We start from the raw sequence: 23,991 nt of genomic DNA on the forward strand, positions 1-23,991 counted from the left end.
GATGCCAAGCCTAAACAAACCGGAAGGTTGCCAGACTGCCGCACACAGATGTTCGCATTGAACTGTGTGGCAACCATTGCAAGGTGCGCTGCACGTGTTTCAAATTCGCGTGTGTTGCTTGTTCATTCCCGGGTCTGAGCTCTGAAATTAATTCGAAAGCAGTTAAAAGTAGCTCGAAAGAAATAACAGTATCCGAATACAGTTGACCGGCTACCAAGGCAATGGAGGTAAATGCCATCAAGCTACGATTTTGTGCACAGCGACTTCTGCAGTTGACTGCCAACGAGCCCCAAGACAATTTGTTTGTTCAAAATGTACAGAAGTTCATCAGAAAGAAGGTAAGTGTATGATCATATTTTAGAAATATGTGCCTCAAGACGTGGAACGTCTGTTCTGCAGTCTCAGCGAGCAACTTGCGTGTCCGGCCTACACCGTTCCCTTGGCAGTGAGCTTTGAGGAGCAACTGTTGCTGCTCCTTAGCATGGCCCTGCGATGGGACTCGGCTGGAGACGATATCCATCAATATCATAAGGAGTGCATCGCCCTGTCAAAGCTAATGGACATCTCTGTGGATGCGCAGAGGTAAGTAGAGGTCCCTGTATCGGATGACCAGTCTCAAAAGCACACATTCCCTCTGACACCCGTATAGGTTTGCAAAGAGCTACTTCCACAACAGGCCAGCACCGTTCGAGAAAAGCCAAAGTAATTCCAGCAGTGTCCCCAGCAAAAGGGCAAAGAACGCAAAGGCCAGCCAAAAGTTAGATGAACTGGAGCTCTTGAAATGTTGCTACCAGTTGCTGCGAAGTGACACGTCCTACTTCCGTCAATTGTGGGACTGGTCCGGCTTCATTGCCACCTACTCGCACCTCGAGACCCCCTGCCCGATGATACAGCTCTACTGCAACTACATCATGGCCATGCTCACGAATATGAGCCCAACACAGCGGAATGCCCAAAATGCCAAGATATCCACAGAAGCACAGCTCCGATTTGAACGCGAGAAGGAACAGTCATGGGCCGTAGCCAGGCAGGCCGAGGGCTGCTGCTATTCTCCCGAAGACGAAACGCCTGAACAGATGCTGAGCCTGAGCCTCAACCAGAGTGTGACCAACATTGAGGGCGTACTCTTGCCGACATTCAACAATAAGAATCAGGAATGCTATGCAAGCACTGACGGCGGCTACGGTCGCATTGTAAAGGTGGATTCGACGGTTGTAAATCTGCGGAGCATTGCCCTCGGCGTCGCAGCGGCCAAGCCGATTTGCCTCTCCGGTCCTGTGGGCTGTGGCAAGACGACGCTTATTGAGTATCTGGCCCGCAAGACGGGACACATTTGCCCCAAGCCCAAGGAGATTGACACTCGCGAAAAGGCGCTGCGAAAGGCTGAAGAGGAGGACAAATTGTTGACACCAAAAAAAGGAAAAAAGGGGAAAGAAAAGAAGCGGAAACTGGAGGAGGACCTTCCCATCGACCAGGCATTGCTGGATCTGGGTGAAATGTCGCAAAAGCATGGCTTTCTACGGATACAGCTGGGCGACCAGACCGACAGCAAAATGCAATTGGGCCAATATCGCTGCACAGATGTGCCTGGGGAATTCGTTTGGCTTCCTGGTGTCCTCACGCAGGTGAGAAGGAATTGATTAAACTGAACGAGGGTTCTATTATATGAATGATTATTTGCACTTTTAGGCTGTCATGCATGGCTACTGGCTGTTGCTGGAGGATCTGGATGCCGCCACCCAAGACACCTACACAATTCTGAGCAGTTTGCTGGAGAGGCAGTGCCTGAGCGTTCCCGGCTTTCGCGACTCTGTGCAGATTGAGCCAGGCTTTCAATTGTTTGTCACAGTGCGGTAAGAGTCCATGGAGCATTCAAAACATCTTTATCCTAAACATTTTCTCTGTTTTAGGACCAACAAATCGGCCAGCAATTCGGGACAGAAATCGCTCTATTCGCTGCTGGATAAATATCTGTATACGATCAACGTTTTGCCGCTTTCCCGCAACGAGCTGTGCAAGGTGGTCAGCACCAACTATCCCAAGCTGGCGACCGTCGCCAATCGAGTGGTGGACGTGTTTCTTACCTTCTCCAGTGGCAATCACATGGCCGCCGACAATCTGCGTCAGCAGGATTCGAACGACAAGGCGGACAACACGGAGAAGTACGTGGCGCTGCCCTTTAAGCAGGTCACACTCTCATCCAGTCCGAACTCGGGCCGCCTGGTCTCGACCCGGGATCTGGTCAAGCTGGGCCAGCGTTCGAATGCCCAGTTCTCGGTGACCAGCGCCGAGTGTGCCTACTTTATGTTCCAGAATGCCGTCGATGTATTCTGTTCGTATCTGCCGCATAGTAGGGAGAAGATCACGCTGATCACGAGCATCGGCGCCAAGTTGGGCATCATTCGCTCCAGATGCGAGCATTTCGCTAATGAATACAAACCTGATGTGGATTTTGGACTGGAGATTATCAAGATCGGACGTGCCAGTCTCCTGGCCAAGTCCGAGCTGCTGTCCAATAATGAGAATGGGGAGCAGCTCTCAGAGCAAGACCTGAAGCGACAGAAACTAACCGAGCAGACCAGGAGGGCCATCGGCCAGACCAGCGTCAAGCGTGCCACCTTCTCGTTTACACGTCTCGCCAGCTGCATCTTGGAACGGATTGCCGTCTGTGTGAGCCACTCGGAGCCCGTGCTGCTGGTGGGGGAGACGGGTGTGGGCAAGACCTCCTCCGTGCAGTATCTGGCCGAGCGCACCGAACACAAGCTGGTCGTCGTGAACATGAACAACCAGTCGGATGTCTCGGATCTCGTGGGCGGATTCAAGCCCGTCGAACTCAACTACGTGCACTTGCTCTGCGAGACCTTCAATGCCGAGAAGAACATGCAGTTCCTCCGGATCTTTGCCACGCATTACAACAGCGGCCGGCACAGTGTCATCATACGCACTATGATCAGCCTGTGCCATCAGGTGTTCAGGAACACGGATCTAAAGAGCCACCAGATGGTGCCGCGTTGGCGCACGCTTTGCGAGAAGCTGCAGAAGCTGCAGACACAGCTGGACAAGAGCATTAACATTTCGTTTGCCTTCATACCCGGTTCCCTGGTGAACTGCATCAGCAAAGGCTGCTGGACGATAAGCTATCGTCTTATCGGCGATAAGCTGAAGCCCCGTGAACCACTGGCTTAGAAAATTCTGGAAAGTCACATCGGTCCGCTTTGGTAATAATGTGAGGTTTTATATTTAATAATATTTCATCAGAAATCATCTGAAAACGCAAGATTTAATTTTCCTAAAATTGGTTTTGCGTTGATTAACAAAAAAAAATGGCAGCGTTAAATACTATGCGCATACTTGCAAACATATTAATGTTTCTTCCAATATACAACTTTCGTTAATCGTTCAAGGTTGCAATGTGTTGTCTAAGCTGGCTTTTAACTTTTACAAATCACACCGGTTCAGCAATTATTTTGCTTCCCACTCCCACTCACAACAATTTGGCGCAATGCCGGTTTTGGGGATGCCAAACCTAAACAAACCGGAAGGTTGCCAGACTGCTGCACACAGATGTTCGCATTGAACTGTGTGGCAACCATTGCAAGGTGCGCTGCACGTGTTTCAAATTCGCGTGTGTTGCTTGTTCATTCCCGGGTCTGAGCTCTGAAATTAATTCGAAAGCAGTTAAAAGTAGCTCGAAAGAAATAACAGTATCCGAATACAGTTGACCGGCTACCAAGGCAATGGAGGTAAATGCCATCAAGCTACGATTTTGTGCACAGCGACTTCTGCAGTTGACTGCCAACGAGCCCCAAGACAATTTGTTTGTTCAAAATGTACAGAAGTTCATCAGAAAGAAGGTAAGTGTATGATCATTGTTCGGAGCAGAACACAGCCGATTAGCTGCTTGCCAAATAGCACCTAATTCTTGGCCCTCAGCCGCTTATTTTGTTTGTTACCTATGTCTATGTCACTCATTTGTTTGTTAAAGCTTTGCGCTTGCTTGCCCTGCTAAACGCCCTCTGCCAGCTCGCTCTTCGCTATCTCCGCTTTGCGTCTGCCTCCCGACGTCGGCCGAGCGAAGCTGCGCTTAGCGATCGGAGCGGCAATGTAAAGGGCAGGCAAGCCACACTTGCAATTTGGATGTCACGCATTAAAGAACATATCGTAATTTTATTTCTGCGCCGAGTTTTATTTAATTCGAAATAATTAGTCGGCCGATTGGGGATAAAAAACATTATCTCCACATAAAATTTGGTGACCCCGACGTGATCTCTGAGTTGCAGTGTCAATTAATAATCATTCGCGATCGACAATCGTTAGCCCTAGCAAATTTTCGGCGGTTAAGCACAATTCGGTGCTAAAACACACTTACATACACCTACATACACGCATTGCTGGCTATTAATTTCTCTGTTGCGACAATTCGATCAGTGCAGTGCGGTAGGCAGTGCAGCGAACTCACTAATACACACAAGCGGAGTACAAAGCGGAATCGGACAACTCGCACAGCCGCACAGCTAAAGGCATTAGCTGTAATCCCTTTGCTTTCGGTTCCCACGTTTATACGTATACAGGGTGTCTTTTTCGGTCGTGCTGAGTGACTCTTTTAAAACCTCAACATGGCAGCACCTGAGCCTACCAATGTCGCGAACGCAGCAATGCCGAGTGATGTAGATTTCTACAAGCACAAGGCCGAGTCCATCGCGCGCCAACTAAAGGCCATGGATCGCTTTCTCACCAAGGAAGAGCTTGCCGAGTTAGATGAGGCAGAACTTCAAGCTCGCTTAGAGCAAATCGAGCGAATGAATGCGGATTTCGATGCCGCTCAAACGAGCCTTGAAAGGCTGGATTTCCTGCAGTTAGCCCATGATGCCCGGCTGGACTTTTCGAATGTTTATGTCAAGGTTAGGTCCAGGCTGTCGCGGGAGTTGATGGCTGCTCGCACGGTAAATGTTGCCAATTCAACGGCTCGGCATACTCTCGAGGGGAATTCGTCGTTGTTCGCCTATAATAGTATAGGCCGTTCTCGAATGCCCGAGTTGCAGCTTCCGCGATTCGGGGGGAACTACATGGATTGGCCAGAATTCCACTCAATGTTCTCGACAATGGTGCACAAAGACCATCGTATACCAATCATCGAAAAATTCCAATATCTTCGTGGATGTCTAGATGGTGCTGCGCTGGATACGATTCGTTCCTTGGAACTTTCTGAGGAGAATTACGACAAGGCGTTGAATTTGCTAATGTTGCGATTCGATAATAAACTGTTACATTTTCAGGCACACGTCAAGGCTATTTTCGGGCTGCAAGGGGTGGAGAAGGGCTCAGCTATCGGCTTGCGCGCGCTCAGCGACAAAATCAATTCGCACTTGCGTGCACTTCAGACCTTGGCGACCCCGCAGGAGATTTCGGATGGGTTGCTGATATTCATCATAGGCACGAAACTGGACCACAAAACAAAGGAGAAATGGGAAGAGAACTTGCCGACGTCAGGATTGCCTCGGTGGTCAAGCATGGCCTCATTTTTGGAAGCGAGATGTCGGATGCTGGAGAATTTGGGATCAGCCATGGCAACAAGTCCTAGTCAACAGGTGGGAGAAGACAAACCTGTCACCCTTATCACCTCCAGTAACGACCATCCTAACCCCATATGTAACCATTGCAATTCCTCCGAGCATTACATATCTAGATGTCAGGAATTCCTGAATCTCTCTGCGTTTGAACGATACAACGAAGCAAAGAAGAGCCGCTTGTGTTTGAACTGCCTCAACAAAGGCCATGAATTGCAGAGGTGCAGGTCAGGACTTTGCAGGCATTGCCAGGCCAAACATCACACGCTACTCCACATTCCATCGGGAACTGGTGCTTCATCTTCCTCTTCACCGGCCGAGGAATCGATCCAGCAAGAGGCCGCGACTGTGCTTCTAGCAAGCGGGTGTTCTAGCCCTCCCCCTCGATCCAGAAATCTCAGCCTAGCCAGAACGTGTTGCTACCTACTGCTCTCGTCCATGTAACAGATCGTTATGGAGCACTTATCCCATGTCGTGCCATTTTGGATTCTGCATCACAGGCAAACTTTGTAACATCTAGACTTGCTGATCAGTTGCAGTTGGATCATCGCTCGTCTTATGTTCACATCTCTGGAATCGGAGATTCCATTCTACCTTCGAGCAAGTCTGTACATATAGTTGTACAATCCCAGGACGCAAGCTATCGAGCTTCCTTCGCTGCAATTGTCACCAACTCAATTACGGAAATGCAGCCTAACTTCGGCGTAGACGCAAAGGATTGGCCAATGCCGAATAATCTAAAACTAGCTGATCCTAATTTCTCCAAGCCCCAACGTATCGATCTGTTGATAGGTTCTGGTTTGTTCTTCGATTTAATGTGCGTCGGACAGATTCGACTATCAGCCCAATTGCCAACATTGCAGGAGACAAAACTTGGTTGGATAGTATCAGGAAGCATTGATAGCTCGGAGAATAAGCGTGCAGCTTTAGCCGCTTTTGAAAATTCCTCGTGCATCTCTATTGACGATTTTCGACCCACAACGCTGGAGTACCAAAACTTAGAGCAGCAATGCAGGAAGCAGCTGCTCGAGTGCCAGGTGCAAGTGGAAAAACTGCGATCGGAGAATCAGGAACTGCAGCGCGAACTTTTCCATATATTAAAAACCTACATATCCACGCCAAATGAAATTCAACTTTCAACAATTTCTACATTGCCAAATTTCCTGCCATTCTATACAATTACAGAGGTTCCCGATGATCAAGACGTAGTCACGACAAGCCGCCTTCGTAAAGAAGCGCCGATTGCTGCGTTCGACGATCATCCCAGCGTAGCCGCCAGCTGCGCCCAAGCAAGCATCTTCAAGAGGGCCGTTGGAAAAATAGCGGTTCTGCCCCTTCAGGATGGATCTGTTGAAAGCCTTTGCCTTCCAACGGGGGGGGAATGTTCGGAGCAGAACACAGCCGATTAGCTGCTTGCCAAATAGCACCTAATTCTTGGCCCTCAGCCGCTTATTTTGTTTGTTACTTATGTCTATGTCACTCATTTGTTTGTTAAAGCTTTGCGCTTGCTTGCCCTGCTAAACGCTCTCTGCCAGCTCGCTCTTCGCTATCTCCGCTTTGCGTCTGCCTACCGACGTCGGCCGAGCGAAGCTGCGCTTAGCGATCGGAGCGGCAATGTAAAGGGCAGGCAAGCCACACTTGCAATTTGGATGTCACGCATTAAAGAACATATCGTAATTTTATTTCTGCGCCGAGTTTTATTTAATTCGAAATAATTAGTCGGCCGATTGGGGATAAAAAACATTATCTCCACAATCATATTTTAGAAATATGTGCCTCAAGACGTGGAACGTCTGTTCTGCAGTCTCAGCGAGCAACTTGCGTGTCCGGCCTACACCGTTCCCTTGGCAGTGAGCTTTGAGGAGCAACTGTTGCTGCTCCTTAGCATGGTCAAAGCTAATGGACATCTCTGTGGATGCGCAGAGGTAAGTAGAGGTCTCTGTGGATGCGCAGAGGTAAGTAGAGGTCCCTGTATCGGATGACCAGTCTCAAAAGCACACATTCCCTCTGACACCCGTATAGGTTTGCAAAGAGCTACTTCCACAACAAGCCAGCACCGTTCGAGAAAAGCCAAAGTAATTCCAGCAGTGTCCCCAGCAAAAGGGCAAAGAACGCAAAGGTCAGCCAAAAGTTAGATGAACTGGAGCTCTTGAAATGTTGCTACCAGTTGCTGCGAAGTGACACGTCCTACTTCCGTGAGTTGTGGCACTGGTCCGGCTTCATTGCCACCTACTCGCACCTCGAGACCCCCAGCCCGATGATACAACTCTACTGCAACTACATCATGACCATGCTCACGAATATGAGCCCAACACAGCGGAATGCCCAAAATGCCAAGATATCCACAGAAGCACAGCTCCGATTTGAACGCGAGAAGGAACTGTCATGGGCCGTAGCCAGGCAGGCCGAGGGCTGCTGCTATTCTCCCGAAGACGAAACGCCTGAACAGATGATGAGCCTGAGCCTCAACCAGAGTGTGACCAACATTGAGGGCGTACTCTTGCCGACATTCAACAAGAAGAATCAGGAATTCTATGCAAGCACTGACGGCTGCTACGATCGCATTGTAAAGGTGGATTCGACGGTTGTAAATCTGCGGAGCATTGCCCTCGTCGTCGCACCGGCCAAGCCGATTTGCCTCTCCGGTCCTGTGGGCTGTGGCAAGACGACGCTGGCCCGCAAGACGGGACGCATTTGCCCCAAGCCCAAGGAGACTGAGACTCGCGAAAAGGCGCTGCGAAAGGCTGAAGAGGAGGACAAATTGTTGACACCAAAAAAAAGGAAAAAAGGGGAAAGAAAAGAAGCGGAAACTGGAGGAGGACCTTCCCATCGACCAGGCATTGCTGGATCTGGGTGAAATGTCGCAAAAGCATGGCTTTCTACGGATACAGCTGGGCGACCAGACCGACAGCAAAATGCTATTGGGCCAATATCGCTGCACAGATGTGCTGGGGAATTCGTTTGGCTTCCTGGTGTCCTCACGCAGGTGAGAAGGAATTGATTAAACTGAACGAGGGTTCTATTATATGAATGATTATTTGCACTTTTAGACTGTCATGCATGGCTACTGGCTATTGCTGGAGGATCTGGATGCCGCCACCGCCGCCGACAATCTGCGTCAGCAGGATTCGAACGACAGGGCGGACAACACGGAGAAGTACGTGGCGCTGCCCTTTAAGCAGGTCACACTCTCATCCAGTCCCAACTCGGGCCGCCTGGTCTCGACCCGGGATCTGGTCAAGCTGTGCCAGCGTTCGAATGCCCAGTTCTCGGTGACCAGCGCCGAGTGTGCCTACTTTATGTTCCAGAATGCCGTCGATGTATTCTGTTCGTATCTGCCGCATAGTAGGGAGAAGATCACGCTGATCACGAGCATCGGCGCCAAGTTGGGCATCATTCGCTCCAGATGCGAGCATTTCGCTAATGAATACAAACCGGATGTGGATTTTGGACTGGAGATTATCAAGATCGGACGTGCCAGTCTCCTGGCCAAGTCCGAGCTGCTGTCCAATAATGAGAATGGGGAGCAGCTCTCAGAGCAAGACCTGAAGCGACAGAAACTAACCGAGCAGACCAGGAGGGTCATCGGCCAGACCAGCGTCAAGCGTGCCACCTTCTCGTTTACACGTCTCGCCAGCTCCATCTTGGAACGGATTGCCGTCTGTGTGAGCCACTCGGAGCCCGTGCTGCTGGTGGGGGAGACAGGTGTGGGCAAGACCTCCTCCGTGCAGTATCTGGCCGAGCGCACCGAACACAAGCTGGTCGTCGTGAACATGAACAACCAGTCGGATGTCTCGGATCTCGTGGGCGGATTCAAGCCCGTCGAACTCAACTACGTGCACTTGCTCTGCGAGACCTTCAATGCCGAGAAGAACATGCAGTTCCTCCGGATCTTTGCCACGCATTACAACAGCGGCCGGCACAGTGTCATCATACGCACTATGATCAGCCTGTGCCATCAGGTGTTCAGGAACACGGATCTAAAGAGCCACCAGATGGTGCCGCGTTGGCGCACGCTTTGCGAGAAGCTACAGAAGCTGCAGACACAGCTGGACAAGAGCATTAACATTTCGATTGCCTTCATACCCGGTTCCCTGGTGAACTGCATCAGCAAAGGCGAATGGGTGCTGCTGGACGAGATCAATTTGGCATCGGCCGAGACCCTGGAATGCCTGTCGACCATCCTAGAGCCAGAGGGATCGGTTGTGCTGCTGGAGCGGGGCGATTTCATGCCCGTCAAGCGGTATCCGGACTTTCGCATCTTCGCCTGCATGAACCCCAACACGGACATTGGCAAGAAGGATCTGCCCGTGGGCATACGCAATCGATTTACCGAATTCTTTGTGGACGAACTGACGACGGACGCGTACCTCAGTCTGCTGGTGAGTGACTATTTGGCCAACACGGGCATCCAGCGGAAGTCCGTGCACAGCATGGTCCAGCTCTACAAGTCACTGCGTCGCCTCTCCGAGCACCAGCTGAACGATGGCCTGTGCAATCGTCCCGTCTACTCTTTGCGCACCCTGTGCCGCAGTCTGCGCATCTGTGCTCGGAATCTGTGCGGCTCCATTGAGCGGAATCTGTACGAGAGCTTCTGCCTGAGTTTTCTCACCCAGCTGGATCCGGAGTCGCATCATGTGGTGCTGCTGCTCATTCGGAATGCCCTGCTGAGCAATGCCAAGGCCGTCCTTAGCAAGCAGCTGCCCAGATGGGGAGAGAACTATCTACAGTTCGAGGGCTACTGGATACAGCTGGGGGGCCTGGAGCAGCAGTCCTGCTCCCACTACATCCTCACGGAGAGCGTCCAAAAGAATCTGCAAGATCTCGCGCGCATCATATCGATTGGCAAGCTGCCCATCCTGCTCCAGGGACCCACCAGTGCCGGCAAGACTAGTCTTATCGACTACGTGGCCCGCCGAAGTGGCAATCGCTGTCTGCGCATCAACAACCACGAGCATACCGACCTTCAGGAGAACATTGGCACCTATGCGGCCGATCTGGAGGGCAAGCTCACTTTCCAGGAGGGTGTCCTCGTGCAGGCCATGCGTCAGGGTTACTGGATCATCTTGGACGAACTGAATCTGGCCTCCACCGACATTCTGGAAGCGCTCAATCGCGTGCTGGACGACAATCGAGAGCTTTACATTGCCGAGACGCAGACACTAGTGAAAGCACATCCGAATTTTATCAATCGCTATAAAGAAATTTACCGGTCTAGTACACGGCTACATAGCACAGTTAGTCTAGTCGCAGCAGGCAGTTGCCGAGTCGAGAAATATATTTGCTTCAGATTGTAGTACTGACTAAACATGATTAAAATGCGGTGTCTGGAAGCTGCCATGCTAATTTTCGGCTACATTGCCACTACATCAGCCGCCGAGAGTGATGTCCTGGACCTGGGGGACGACAACTTCGCATCCACACTGAAGCAGCAGGAGACGACATTGGTTATGTTCTATGCTCCCTGGTAAGTGCGTGTGTGTGGTGTGAGGGGAGCGGGCGTGGCAGGTCGGGAGTGCGATTACCTTAATCAGCTTGTTGCGTCTGCTTTTTAATTAAATTGCGCTGCGAAGAATCGAATTAAAAGTACACGTCAGCGTTAAGAAGAGGGTCGAAACAGAAGAAAAAAAAATCATCTGCGATTACAAAGTCGGTATCACAGCGGCCATTTTAAGAGACGTAGGGTAGCGGGCAGGCAGCTTCAACCAGCTAATGTGTCAATACAGCTATCTCTTTGTTCGCATATGAGTGTGAGTAGATTATTAGGAGAAAACTTCAAAGCTATCATTTCCAGATACGAGTGCATACGGTTTTTGTATGTGGGCTTGCCGGCCGGTGGCCGATTTCCATCTCCCCGGAGAGCAGTGAAAGAGTTTTTAAATTACATTTAATCCCCGCATCGTTGGGCTTATCAGCTCTGGAACATAAGCAGTTTAATTAGACGTTGTTAGCAATAAGAGTGCATGATAAGGCAACCCAACTGATAAGTATACGCACCCCATGCTATAATTACAAACTATTCGACTTTTTGGGTAACATGTCTTCCTGTTGTCGTGATAAAAATGATGAACTAGCTAAATTTGTTCGAGAAAAGACTGTGACGTGTCCTAATAGACTTTTTCTGTTCTTATAGGTGCGGCCACTGCAAGCGCCTCAAGCCTGAGTATGCCAAGGCGGCTGAGCTCGTCAAGGATGATGATCCACCAATTAAGCTGGCCAAGGTTGTCTGTACCGAGGCTGGCAAGGAGACCTGCAGCAAGTACTCAGTGAGCGGCTATCCCACACTGAAAATATTCCGTCAGGATGAAGTGTCGCAGGACTACAGCGGACCACGTGAGGCCATCGGCATTGCGAAATACATGCGCGCTCAAGTTGGACCTGCCTCTAAGAATGTGCGCTCTGTGGAGGAGCTCGCCAAGTTCCTGGACACCAAGGAGACCTCAATCTTTGGTAGCTTTGAAGACATTGACTCCAAGCTGGCGAAGATCTTCCTCAAGTTTGCCGACAAGAACCGCGAGAAGTATCGCTTTGGCCACAGCAGCGACGAGGAGGTGTTGAAGAAGAATGGTAAAACGTAAATGATGCCATGTCAAGACTGCAAATGCGTTTATTATACTTTATACAATTTGTTACGCCTCCGGCAATAAAAAATAGCTTTTAAGTTTTGTCCCTTGTCACAAATAACCAAAGTATTCGATGGCTCTTGTCTTCCGTACAGCGATAAGATTGTGCTGATCCGTGCTCCACATTTGAGCAACAAGTTTGAGGCTTCCACAGTCAAGTTTGAGGGAAGCGCTGAGTCCGACCTGACCACCTTCATCAAGGAGAATTAGTAATTGATCTCTTTTCTATATCCTCCCCCAAGCACACTCTTAATTTACGTTCGTTCAATCTCTGCAGCCATGGCTTGGTTGGTCATCGTACCCAGGACACTTCGCGGGACTTCCAGAACCCCCTGATCACCGCCTACTACAGCGTCGACTACCAGAAGAATCCCAAGGGCACCAACTACTGGCGCAACCGTGTCCTCAAGGTGGCCAAGGAATTTGCCGGCCAAATTAGCTTTGCCATCAGCTCCAAGGACGACTTCCAGCACGAATTGAACGAATACGGCTACGATTTTGTTGGTGACAAGCCCATCGTTTTGGCCCGTGATGCCAAGAATCTCAAGTACTCTCTGAAGGACGAGTTCTCCGTGGAGAACCTACAAGATTTTGTTGAGAAGCTGCTGGCCGACGAACTGGAGCCATATGTCAAGAGCGAGCCCGTCCCAGAGTCGAACGATACTCCGGTCAAGGTGGCTGTAGCTAAGAACTTTGACGATCTGCTGATCAACAACGGCAAGGACACGCTCATTGAGTTCTACGCCCCATGGTGCGGCCACTGCAAGAAGCTGACTCCCATCTACGAGGAGCTGGCCGAGAAACTGCAAGACGAGGATGTGGTCATTTTCAAAATGGATGCCACGGCCAACGATGTGCCACCAGAGTTCAATGTGCGTGGATTCCCCACACTCTACTGGCTCCCCAAGGACTCGAAGAATAAGCCCGTAAGCTACAACGGGGGTCGCGAGGTCGATGATTTCATCAAATACATTGCCAAGGAGGCGACCACAGAACTGAAGAGCTTCGACCGTGACGGAAGGCCCAAGAAGACCGAGCTCTAAGCTCCAGGCTCTAATCTTAACTCTTACTGCTAACTGCGTCGTTAATGTGGTGTAGTGGCGGTGTAACTAGCATTTCCATATTTTTGTAAAAGTCGAATGCATTCTCTTCAAAGACTTGATGGGACAAAAATTGTATTAAATTATATATAGTGACACATAATGTGTATGGGATGTGGGGAATTATGGATATTTCACTCCCCCAACGTTTGTTATTAGCCTGTCCCTAGGCGATTACCCTCGGGTATAGTGACGGGGTGTCAAGTGCGGTGGCTGAGGTTGGTTCCTCTTCTGCTTCTATTATAGGGTTAATACATTTAACCGTGACTCTTTTAGAAGTTTTCTTAAATTTAACAGCTACATAACTTAGTAGTACTAATATAATTATGACAAATGAAATTAGTAGACTTATTTGTAATAGGTTACTATATTTGGTGTATTGCATAATTATTTCATTAGTTTGGACATACGACAGGGGTTTTATTTTAGTTATGTTGTTGTTGACATAAACAATCTGGGCAAAATCTAACATTGTGTTTGATATTGTAAATTCATTTAATTGGATTGAACAGTTGCAGATTTTTATAATGGTATTTCCTTCCGCTATGATTTCTTGGTTTACACAATTCTGGTTTAGCGTTGTTTTTGGAAGATTCCATGTGATTAGTATATTGGGTTCAATAAAGTTTATTTGAAAGTTTTGAAAAGTTTTGGAATATGGACATTTAGTGGGAATTTGCATTAAAATTCCTTTTATACAATTGTCATTGGTTTTCAATCTAGTTTCTTTAACAAATACTTCTTCATTTTTTATGTAGTACTTGTCGTATGCCATATCTGTTAACATGTTATTTAATTCGTCTGGATACGGAACGATTTTATAGATTGGTACTTTTGTAATGTCTTTGGGAATGTTGGAAATTATTAGAATTTCGTTGGTATCGGATTTTAGCCATGTGGAGGTTTTTATATTTAGTATTTTCTCAGAATTTATTTGTTCCAGGTAGTCTTGTTTTAATAATTTTGGATTAAATATACCGAGCCTAGTTAATTGCATACCTAGTTCTGTATCTTCGACATATTCTGTGAAATGTTGTAGATTGAATATCAAAATTTCTATTTGTTGATTCCTGTCTTTTTCTTTATTTAGTTTGTTTATAACGTTTATTCCGCTATTAACTGCATCTATTACCAAATTTAGTTCATTCATTTGAATTCTATGGCTGGCTAAATTTTCAATTTTTTGTTCCAAATCGACTTTATCTTCCTGATCTAGTGTTCCAAAGAGATATTTGTAGGCTTTTCCTACTATATTGATTAGGCCTCTTTTATTTTTTTTGGTTATTTTTAGCCCGTTCATTTCTCTTTGCAATTAGTCTACTAGATATTTTATTTGGATTATGTCCTGGAATGGTATTCGTAATTGATAGGTATGTTAATCGATCCAGTTTTGAATATCATATATCCGTTTTGGGATTTTATAGGATTTATTTCTATGTTTTGGCCCTGTGCCATTACGATGGTAATTATGAGGAAGATGAGGATTTTAATTGTGTTGAAGTTCGCCGATTCCATTAACTTCCTCGGTTTCTCTGGGATTATTATATTTGCTTCTATTAGATTTCTTCTTTTTCTTGAATTTTGATTTATAATGAGTTATTTTCCTACCCCTATTTTTTTCTTCATAATGTTTTTCGTCTACCTGTCTAATTTCGCCCGTCCTTTTGAAAGGATTTTTTACCTTAGACTTAACTAGAGGTGATAGTTTATAGCGGGTATCTACTTCATACTCTATGCGGTTTTTATTTAATTGAGTGATTTTATTCACTTTATTTAGTTGGGTGTCATAATCAGGTGAGCCTGCATAAATGAATATATCAGCTGGTGTCCTATTTGTGGTATTATGTTTGGTTTTATGATTATAAGTATAAAGAATTAATTCAAACTTCGTGAATCTATCTATTGTGGACGTTGACATGCAATGACTGCATCTTTCAAGAGGCGATGCAGTTACTGCACCGTCAAGTGGCCCGTGTGACACCAGCAGAAGGCTGTTACGCGCGGATCCCAGGCAAAACGCAGCCCTCCTCCCGCCCAACCGACCGAGGGGCGCTGCCGCATGACGCGCGGTGCGTAGCCGAACCAAACGCGAACATGCAAGAAAGATAGCTATTAGACTAACATTCGAGGAAAATTAGTACTAAACTTACCAAGAAACTAAGCATGCAATCAAAATACAAATACCACTACAATTACTAATTTCTAGAAAGGTGTGTAAGGATTAATAATTTAATAAGAGGAAGAAAATTAGTGGTGGATATAATATGGTAGAGGGAATTATAATCCGAGCATAAGACCCTAAACGGTTCATGCAAGGAATAATTCGATCTACAAAGTGGAAGGAACAACGGTATAAAATTTCTAGTCAGTCTAATAGGAATCGTGAAGTTTATGCGGCTCAACAGATCAGGGCTGTCTATGTCACCCCTGATCAAGTTGTGCATAAATATCACACCAAGCATTTTTCTACGGTTAACTAAGGATGGGAGGTTTACTAATAGTAGTCTACTAGAGTAAGATGGGAGTCTTACACCCGCATCCCAGTTAAGGCCCCGCAGAGCAAAGATTAAAAAGTTTTTCTGTACTGATTCTATACGGTCCTGGTGTATTTTGTACTGAGGGCACCATACACAGGAGCCGTATTCTAAGATCGGACGAACAAGCGAGGTATAGAGAGTCTTTGTTATATAGGGGTCGTCAAATTCCTTTGACCACCTCTTTATAAACCCAAGCACGCCCATGGCCTTATTTGCCATGGTAGAAATGTGTTCGGAAAACTTTAACTTGGGGTCTAACATAACACCCAGATCATCCACCAGGGTAATTCTCTCAAGAGAACCACCAAATAGGGTGTAGGGAGCCAACAAAGGGCTAGAACGATGAAATGTCATAACTTTGCATTTCGAGGCATTAAGGTGTAACAAGTTTGCACAACACCATGACTGAAAGTTATTGAGATCGGATTGCAAGCGAGAATGAAATGAAATGTACTGGACACAGAGTTTAACATCATCCGCATACATAAGTACTCGAGGGTATGTTAATACTGAAGGTAAGTCATTAATAAAGAGTGTGAAGAGTAAGGGGCCTAGATGGCTGCCTTGTGGTACTCCCGAAGAAACCTTTACTGGTAAAGAGAGGGAGTTTTTGAAGAGGACTCTTTGAGACCTAGAACAAAGATAGCTAGAAATCCATCTCAGGAGGTTGGGCGGAAACCCTAAAAGGTCAAGTTTATGCGCTAAAAGGGAATGGTTTACAGAGTCGAATGCTTTACTAAAGTCGGTGTAAATAACATCCGTCTGTAAGTTACATTGAAAGCCTTTAATAATGAAAGAGGTAAACTCTAACAAGTTCGTGGTGGTTGATCGCCGCCTTATAAATCCATGCTGAGTTGGAGATATAAGTGACTTGCAGAGATGTTGCAAGTGCGGAGTTAAAACCCTCTCAAACATTTTAGGAATAGCGGATAACTTTGCTATACCTCTATAATTTTTTGCATCAGACTTGCTACCTTTTTTATGGAGAGGAATTATAAACGATTCCTTCCAGATCGGGGGGAAGCAAGAAGAATCAATGGATAGGGTGAATAGTTTAAGCAAAGGTCCACACAGAGCCTCGGCGCAGTACCTGAGTACACAACCTGGAACCCCGTCTGGACCCGGTGAAAACACCGGCTTAACTAGTCGAAGATCATGAAGTAGGGAACATTCATTTAACAAGGGACTGAAAATGCCGTTCGACCTCGGTAAACCGTATGGGTACGGATGACCAGAGTAGCTTTCCTCAGAATAGGTGGTTTGGAAGAATTGGGCAAAAAGATCGGCAATTGCCTGATCATTATTTGCCGACGTATTACAAAATGATAGCGAGGATGGGTGTGCGGACGTTCTACGCTTACTGTTTACGAAGCTGTAAAACTGTTTAGGGTCCTGAGAAAAACGTATCCTGCATCGAGATAGGTAGTTCTTATAGCATTGAGCATTAAGAACTGAAAAGTTTGACCGAGCTAATACATAGCGAGAGTGAGAAGTAGGAGAACCCACTTCTTGAAATTTTTTATAAAGTCTTGATTTTAAGTTTTTTAGACTGGATAACTCTTTGGTAAACCAAGGGGGTTTTCCAGATCTAGTCGGACAAGAAAGCGGGACACAAGAATCGAAAAATGTGCCAAGAGCATTGTAAAAAATGTTTGTGCCTTTTATGCACAAGAACAAAGCGGACCAATCAAAATCCCTAATGAGGTTATTAAGCTTCGCAAACTCGGCTTTACGAAAGCAGCGGACACGTTCGGGCAGCCTACTCGACCGATCCAATACAGTTGGTCCTATATCTAGCGACACCTCGAAAGTAGGGTGGTAGGCGTCTTCAGGTATAGTGAGCGGAAGGGCTCGGGTTAACAACACTATGGTCGGATCCGATACAAAGCACAGATCAAGCAATCGACCCAAGGAATTTTTCACATGGTTGACCTGAGACAGGGATAGGTCAAGCAAGCCGTCAACAAAGTCATGTCGTGACATGGGCACTAGGATACTAGACTCGTTTACCGAAGACCAAACAGTTCCTGGCAAGTTGAAGTCACCAAGAAGTATCATACGATCTTTATCAGATAGCGATGAAGAAACAGCGGTTAAAGCGGACAAGTGCTGCTGAAGGGACTGAAAATGCCGTTCGACCTCGGTAAACCGTATGGGTACGGATGACCAGAGTAGCTTTCCTCAGAATAGGTGGTTTGGAAGAATTGGGCAAAAAGATCGGCAATTGCCTGATCATTATTTGCCGACGTATTACAAAATGATAGCGAGGATGGGTGTGCGGACGTTCTACGCTTACTGTTTACGAAGCTGTAAAACTGTTTAGGGTCCTGAGAAAAACGTATCCTGCATCGAGATAGGTAGTTCTTATAGCATTGAGCATTAAGAACTGAAAAGTTTGACCGAGCTAATACATAGCGAGAGTGAGAAGTAGGAGAACCCACTTCTTGAAATTTTTTATAAAGTCTTGATTTTAAGTTTTTTAGACTGGATAACTCTTTGGTAAACCAAGGGGGTTTTCCAGATCTAGTCGGACAAGAAAGCGGGACACAAGAATCGAAAAATGTGCCAAGAGCATTGTAAAAAATGTTTGTGCCTTTTATGATATCAGTGCACAAGAACAAAGCGGACCAATCAAAATCCCTAATGAGGTTATTAAGCTTCGCAAACTCGGCTTTACGAAAGCAGCGGACACGTTCGGGCAGCCTACTCGACCGATCCAATACAGTTGGTCCTATATCTAGCGACACCTCGAAAGTAGGGTGGTAGGCGTCTTCAGGTATAGTGAGCGGAAGGGCTCGGGTTAACAACACTATGGTCGGATCCGATACAAAGCACAGATCAAGCAATCGACCCAAGGAATTTTTCACATGGTTGACTTGAGACAGGGATAGGTCAAGCAAGCCGTCAACAAAGTCATGTCGTGACATGGGCACTAGGATACTAGACTCGTTTACCGAAGACCAAACAGTTCCTGGCAAGTTGAAGTCACCAAGAAGTATCATACGATCTTTATCAGATAGCGAGGAAGAAACAGCGGTTAAAGCGGACAAGTGCTGCTCATAAATTGAAATATCCGAAGAAGGTGGGATATACGAGCAAGTAATGAATATAGCGAAAGCGGGAAGAATCAGTTTTACACACAGGAATTCCAGTTCCTGTTGAACTTGGACTGTAAAGTGTTCCGACGTGAAGTAAGAGTCCACTGCAATTAGAACCCCCCTGCCCGTCGAGACGAACGGTCCTTTCTAAAAGTTGTGTACCGACCTGCCAAAACCTCGGAACTAAGATTGTCCGGCTTTAACCAGGTTTCAGTAAACACAATAACGTGGGAAGCAAATGCAACACTATCCCGGAAAAGAATGCTGAGCTTACTACGCAAGCCTCTTACATTCTGATAGGTTACTAAAAGAGAAGTTCGTTTTTTGGAAAGGTGGAAGCAAGACGGGAAGTTGAGGAAGAGGAAGTTGAGGTTGAGGGTGGCACACTGGAAAGATTTGGAAGGGATATGGGGGGCCTATTCTTCTTCTTAGCCTTAAACTCCTTCACCACCAAATGCTCCGGCCAAAATTTGGCGGAGCAAATGGTGTCAAATTGAGTTGGGGAGATGCTTATCTTAAACGAGGCTATCTCCCTGGCATAAAAGAAGTTAAATTTGGGTCTGGGTTATCCTCGCTAGATATAATTCTTAATTTTTCATTTACTGTTTTATGAAATCTTTCTACGTCAGATATTCCATTTTTGCTGGAGGTGATCTCTATTTTGACGTTTTCCGCATTCAGCCATGCTTGCAATGCTGTGCACATAAAAGCTGAATCTTTATCGGCTTTGATTTCAATTGGTTTGCCCATCTCGTTAAAAACTTTCATGATGGCTCTTTTTGCTTCTAACCAGTCACGACTTTTTACTTCTACAAGAGTGGCAAACTTCGAGTATACGTCAATACATGATAGGAACTGTTGGTTTCCAACCATATAGAAATCTATGACGTATTTCTCTCTGATGTTCAGTATTTCCGGTGTAGTTTCGAATGCCAACTTCGTATTTCTATGCTCTGTTTTGCCAATATTACAAGTAGGACATTCGTTTATGATGTTTTGGATTAGTTTTTGATAATCCGGGTAATAGTATTTTCCCCTAAACCAATTGACGGTTTTCTCTATCCCTGGATGGAGTAAGCCTTTATGATTCTTTAATATGGTTTCTTTAAATTCAGCGTAATTCTGAATATCTAGGAGTTTCGTGCTTGATTTAATAGCTTTGGTTATATTGTTAGAATTAATGATTTCTAAATAGGCTTTTTGGAATGGAGGAAAATCTATTTCGTTATGGAAATATAATGCGCTCTTTTTGGTGCATAGATATTCCTTTATTATATCCTTCGCTAAGGTGTTAGTCATTTCCTTATACGTGATCTTGATGATTAGCTTGTGAAAATAACGAATTGTTTCTACCTTATCTTCATTGCCTTTTATTAGCTCAATTTGCCGATTGTAATAGTTAATTGGTCTTTCCGTGATAGCAATGTGATTTAGATTGTCTTCCTGTCCGCTATGTACAGTTGCACCAACGCTATTGGAAGCTTCTCCAAGGAGATTTTCATTAATCTTTACCCTTGATAAGGCATCAGCTACATGATTTTCTCTGCCTGGTAGCTATTTCATTTTAAAATCAAACTCATTCAGTTTTATTTTCCACCTTTGTAATTTCATATTTGGCTCCTTGAGGTTGTTCAACCAAATCAAGGGTTTATGATCGCTTTGTATCTCGAATGTTCTACCGAACAGGTATGAACGGAAATACTTGGTTGCCCATACGATCGCTAATAATTCCTTTTCGATGGCTGAATAGTTTATTTCATGTTCATTTAGGGTTCTGCTAGCGTAGCAGATCGGTTTGTGTTCTTGTGACAAAACCGCTCCTAATGCTATGTTACTAGCGTCGGTTGTTACCGTGAACATTTTGTCAAAGTCTGGGAACGCAAGGATAGGGTCTGAGGTGATGAGTACTTTTAGTCTCTCAAATGCCTCGACGTACTTTTCTTCCTTGGGGTCTATGACAGCTCCTTTCTTTAGTTTGAGTGTCATGGGTTTTGCTATGTTTGCAAAATTAGGAATGAATTTCCTGTAGAACCCGCACAGACCTAAGAATGACTTTATTTGTTTAGTCGTTTCTGGTATTGGAAATTTGACAATGGCAGAGATTTTGCCTGGATTTGGTACTATTCCTTCAGTAGTTATCCATTTGTAGCTTCAAGTTGGCGTCTCTCAACTTTCCAAATACTCTCCTTAGTGACAACAAGTGTTCTTCCAATGAAGTGAAAAATATAATGATGTCATCTAAGTATACAAAGCAATCTTTGAAGATTAACTCTTCTAGCAGATTGTTCATACATCTTTGGAAGGTAGCTGGGGCAGTGGTTAGCCCAAAGGGCATACGAGTGAACTCGTAATGTCCATGCTTAGTGGAGAACGCAGTTTTGGGGATTGAGCTAGGTTCCATGGGTATTTGACGGAAACCTTTTGCTAAATCGATTGTGGTAAAATACTGACATTTACCTAGTTTGTCTAGGATTTCATCCATTCGTGGAGTTGGGAATTTGTCCTTAACTGTTATTTCATTTAGACTTCTATAGTCTACTACCATTCGATATTTTTGCTTTCCTGACGCATCTATCTTCTTCGGAATCATAGATATGGGCGAGCAGTAAGGAGAATTCGACTTTCGAATTATTCCCTGCCTGATCATATCTTTGATTTGCTGGTTTACCTCCTGATCATGTATCTGGGCATATTTGGAGGGTCGTCTGTAGACCGGGTCTTCATGTTGAGTTTTGATCTCGTGCTTGATTGTACTTGTGAAAGTCAAATTGTCACCTTCTCTGTACTGCACATCCTTAAACTCATATAAGACCTTCTTTAACTCTTCCCTCTCTTCGTCGTTCAAGTGTTCCAGTCTTAATTGATTACATTCCCTTAATTCACTGTCTAGAGCGGAAGCGAAGTATTGATCTCCCTCTGGAGATGGGTCAAGGCACTTAGGTACGATCTTCTCTTCTTTTGTAGAGGGATCGGTGAACTTTGTAACGGGCAACGAGTCCTGTTCGAAAACGGGCGTTACGATTTGAGAGAGCTGGGCACGCTAATAATTATCCGGCTCTAGCTCGTCGGCTTTGGGGGTGGAGTTGTTGCTCCCTCAGATCAACCCAGACTCGAGGCTTCAATTACCAATAATATTGCCAGAATTTAGCGTGCTGCGACTTATGCTAGAACGGTAGATTTGACGAGAAGAAGATACGAAGCTAAAGAGGATAGAGAACAGGAAGAGAGAGGGAAGCGAAAGGAAAGAAGGATAAAGAGGAAAGGGAAGTGAGAACCAAGGAAAACGGAGAGACATCGGTGTATATGTCCGCAGATGTTATGCGGAGTCTGAACCCACCCTGCCTTTGGTCATCCTCACGGAATAGCCGTTATTCGATGACCCCTTTTGAACTTTTACGAAAACGCGCGAGCTAGCATTGAGTCCATTTTGTTCTTCTATCTAAACTTCAACATTATTTCCTTAAAACAAAAATTAAATCCGATATGGCAACATAGTAAATGATCTTAATAACTACTAAAAATAGGTGATTCGTAATGGTTGGGTATATAAGGATATTTGATAATGTAATGAGTATATATATAATAAGACTGTAATTCGGGTTAAATTCTAATTAAATTCATAAATTTCGCTTTTCGCATAACATGGGAAAATCATTGAATACTTTAAGTTCGTTACTTTCGCTTTTCGCACCAATGTGGAAAAATCATTAAATCTTTTAACTTCCGAATAAGTCGAAAATCAAGTCGAAAAACTCCTATGCGGAGTTCAGTCGATGACCGGATGCAGATGGCATCTCTAACGAGATGCCAACGATCAGATCGCTCAAGGCAAAGCCTCAATAGGCAGGGGGCAGAGGTTTCAAATTCGTGAGGTTGGGCAAGGATCAGTTGGTTTTCAAAACTACGTACATTTCAACTTTTGGAAGGTATGCTTACTCACTCACTGTTCAATTTCCAACGACGAAAGATCGATCTTCCGGCGTAGGCTGAAAACAAGCGTTAATTCGGAAAGGTGGTTTACAGTACGGAGACTCTATCTCTTGCTACAACTCAGAATTCCTAACTTCGACCTACTCCTTGTATGTGGAGCCACAGAACTTTTGTGGGAATTTTCTCCCTGACAAGCTGTGGCGTCTTTCCTCCGAGCGGGATCTGTCGCGAGACTCCCGTGCCCCGTCACTCCACTTGTACGAGCAAGGGAATCAGCGGGTGCGTGAGCTGCAGAAAATCAGATGAAAACCTGTTCTGTGGATTTTTCCAATCGCACTCACCCAAAATATCGCGATCAACCGAAAGGTATGTCTTTTCCGTACCGTGTCGAGTTGTTTCACAATGGAATTTTCCTATGATGGCACTTCTTACAAAAGATTCCTTTGCGCGCACACCCGTTCTCGACGAGATCTTTAACCGGAAAAGGAACCTTAACCGATTAATCTTAACCGATTAATCCTTCCCGCCAAACCTATCGACTTCTTCTACGTCGCTTCAGGCCCGCTACAAAGCCCCCCCACCAGATCAGACGAGGGGTGGTTACATCTCCTAGGCTGATACCGCATGAAGCGACTTATCATTGTCGTATGTCCTTTGCGTGGTAGTTCCCCAAAGATCGTCCTTGCAAGTCTTCCAATTCATAATACGCACCGCCAAGCTTTCTTCGAACTCGAGCCTTCACAAACGCTTGTCCGAATTTGGCACTGTACCCTGTTTGGAAGCAGCTTTGCTTGAAGTTCCTCCGGAACACTTCCTGACCTACGGCGAAATCTACTTGTCTTGAGCGCAGGTTGTATCGCTTCTCGTTTTGATCGTGCATCTTCTGCATTTGTACACAGGCGCCCTTGCGTATGATTTCAAGCGAGTCGGGTCTGTTGAATACCAAGGATCGATCGTCTAGTAACTTTAATTTCCTGAGTAGCGAATATGTTGACCCGGCCGTGACCATATGCTGGCCAAACACCATGTAGTACGGGGTAGTCCCTATACTAGCATGAGACGCGGATCTTAGCGCACATGAAATGCGACTTAGGTGCTCGTCCCAATCCTTCTGATCGGTTCGTAGGTACGCCCTG

At 45.9% G+C, this 23,991-nt stretch overlaps 4 protein-coding genes and 1 long non-coding RNA gene across 7 annotated transcripts; 4 read left to right on the forward strand and 1 right to left on the reverse strand.

Moving 5' to 3' along the window:
- The first annotated feature begins 53 nt into the window (after positions 1 to 53).
- LOC117193842 (midasin-like) lies at positions 54 to 3,173 on the forward strand. The gene is made up of 6 exons (XM_033398546.1): positions 54 to 338; positions 400 to 582; positions 650 to 1,625; positions 1,690 to 1,853; positions 1,911 to 3,094; positions 3,160 to 3,173. The coding sequence occupies exons 1-6, from the start codon at positions 313 to 315 to the stop codon at positions 3,171 to 3,173; spliced, it is 2,547 nt and encodes an 848-aa protein (XP_033254437.1). The 5' UTR covers positions 54 to 312.
- A 545-nt stretch (positions 3,174 to 3,718) lies between these two features.
- Positions 3,719 to 8,437, forward strand: LOC117192187 (midasin-like). Of its 3 annotated transcripts, none has more exons than XM_033396858.1 (3): positions 3,719 to 3,854; positions 7,334 to 7,522; positions 7,590 to 7,675. In XM_033396858.1, the coding sequence occupies exons 1-3, from the start codon at positions 3,738 to 3,740 to the stop codon at positions 7,644 to 7,646; spliced, it is 363 nt and encodes a 120-aa protein (XP_033252749.1). In that variant the 5' UTR covers positions 3,719 to 3,737; the 3' UTR covers positions 7,647 to 7,675. The 3 variants fall into 3 exon arrangements, with proteins under 3 accessions (XP_033252749.1, XP_033252747.1, XP_033252748.1); XM_033396856.1 differs by having other exon boundaries at positions 3,764 to 3,854; positions 7,372 to 7,492; positions 7,590 to 8,437; XM_033396857.1 differs by having other exon boundaries at positions 3,765 to 3,854; positions 7,334 to 7,492; positions 7,590 to 8,437.
- A 34-nt stretch (positions 8,438 to 8,471) lies between these two features.
- On the forward strand, positions 8,472 to 10,800 carry LOC117193843 (midasin-like). Its single transcript, XM_033398547.1, has 3 exons — positions 8,472 to 8,553; positions 8,618 to 10,732; positions 10,786 to 10,800. Exons 2-3 carry the CDS (start codon positions 8,624 to 8,626, stop codon positions 10,798 to 10,800), a joined length of 2,124 nt encoding a protein of 707 aa, XP_033254438.1. The 5' UTR covers positions 8,472 to 8,553; positions 8,618 to 8,623.
- Positions 10,801 to 10,862: 62 nt separating this feature from the next.
- LOC117192181 (protein disulfide-isomerase A3-like) lies at positions 10,863 to 13,308 on the forward strand. The gene is made up of 4 exons (XM_033396848.1): positions 10,863 to 11,034; positions 11,701 to 12,141; positions 12,286 to 12,399; positions 12,468 to 13,308. Exons 1-4 carry the CDS (start codon positions 10,877 to 10,879, stop codon positions 13,231 to 13,233), a joined length of 1,479 nt encoding a protein of 492 aa, XP_033252739.1. The 5' UTR covers positions 10,863 to 10,876; the 3' UTR covers positions 13,234 to 13,308.
- A 9,028-nt stretch (positions 13,309 to 22,336) lies between these two features.
- Positions 22,337 to 23,332, reverse strand: LOC117192192. The gene is made up of 2 exons (XR_004474241.1): positions 23,197 to 23,332; positions 22,337 to 23,143 (listed from the first exon to the last, which is right to left on the reverse strand). It is a non-coding gene; the product is annotated as an uncharacterized LOC117192192 (long non-coding RNA).
- Between the last annotated feature and the right edge of the window lie 659 nt (positions 23,333 to 23,991).

The sequence above is a fragment of the Drosophila miranda genome (genome assembly GCF_003369915.1).
Source record: "Drosophila miranda strain MSH22 chromosome Y unlocalized genomic scaffold, D.miranda_PacBio2.1 Contig_Y2_pilon, whole genome shotgun sequence".
Lineage (NCBI taxonomy): Eukaryota > Metazoa > Arthropoda > Insecta > Diptera > Drosophilidae > Drosophila > Drosophila miranda.

Bases quoted from the DNA above. Each gene is read 5' to 3' on its own strand.
- LOC117193842 (XM_033398546.1), top strand. From the start codon at position 313: ATGTACAGAAGTTCATCAGAAAGAAG. The intron at 583-649 runs GTAAGTAGAGGT...ACACCCGTATAG, and splicing joins ATCTCTGTGGATGCGCAGAG to GTTTGCAAAGAGCTACTTCC. The intron at 1,626-1,689 runs GTGAGAAGGAAT...TTGCACTTTTAG, and splicing joins TTCCTGGTGTCCTCACGCAG to GCTGTCATGCATGGCTACTG.
- LOC117192187 (XM_033396856.1), top strand. From the start codon at position 7,467: ATGGACATCTCTGTGGATGCGCAGAG. The intron at 7,493-7,589 runs GTAAGTAGAGGT...ACACCCGTATAG, and splicing joins ATCTCTGTGGATGCGCAGAG to GTTTGCAAAGAGCTACTTCC.
- LOC117193843 (XM_033398547.1), top strand. From the start codon at position 8,624: ATGCATGGCTACTGGCTATTGCTGGAGGATCTGGATGCCGCCACCGCC.
- LOC117192181 (XM_033396848.1), top strand. From the start codon at position 10,877: ATGATTAAAATGCGGTGTCTGGAAGCTGCCATGCTAATTTTCGGCTAC. The intron at 11,035-11,700 runs GTAAGTGCGTGT...CTGTTCTTATAG, and splicing joins GTTATGTTCTATGCTCCCTG to GTGCGGCCACTGCAAGCGCC. The intron at 12,142-12,285 runs GTAAATGATGCC...TCTTCCGTACAG, and splicing joins TTGAAGAAGAATGGTAAAAC to CGATAAGATTGTGCTGATCC.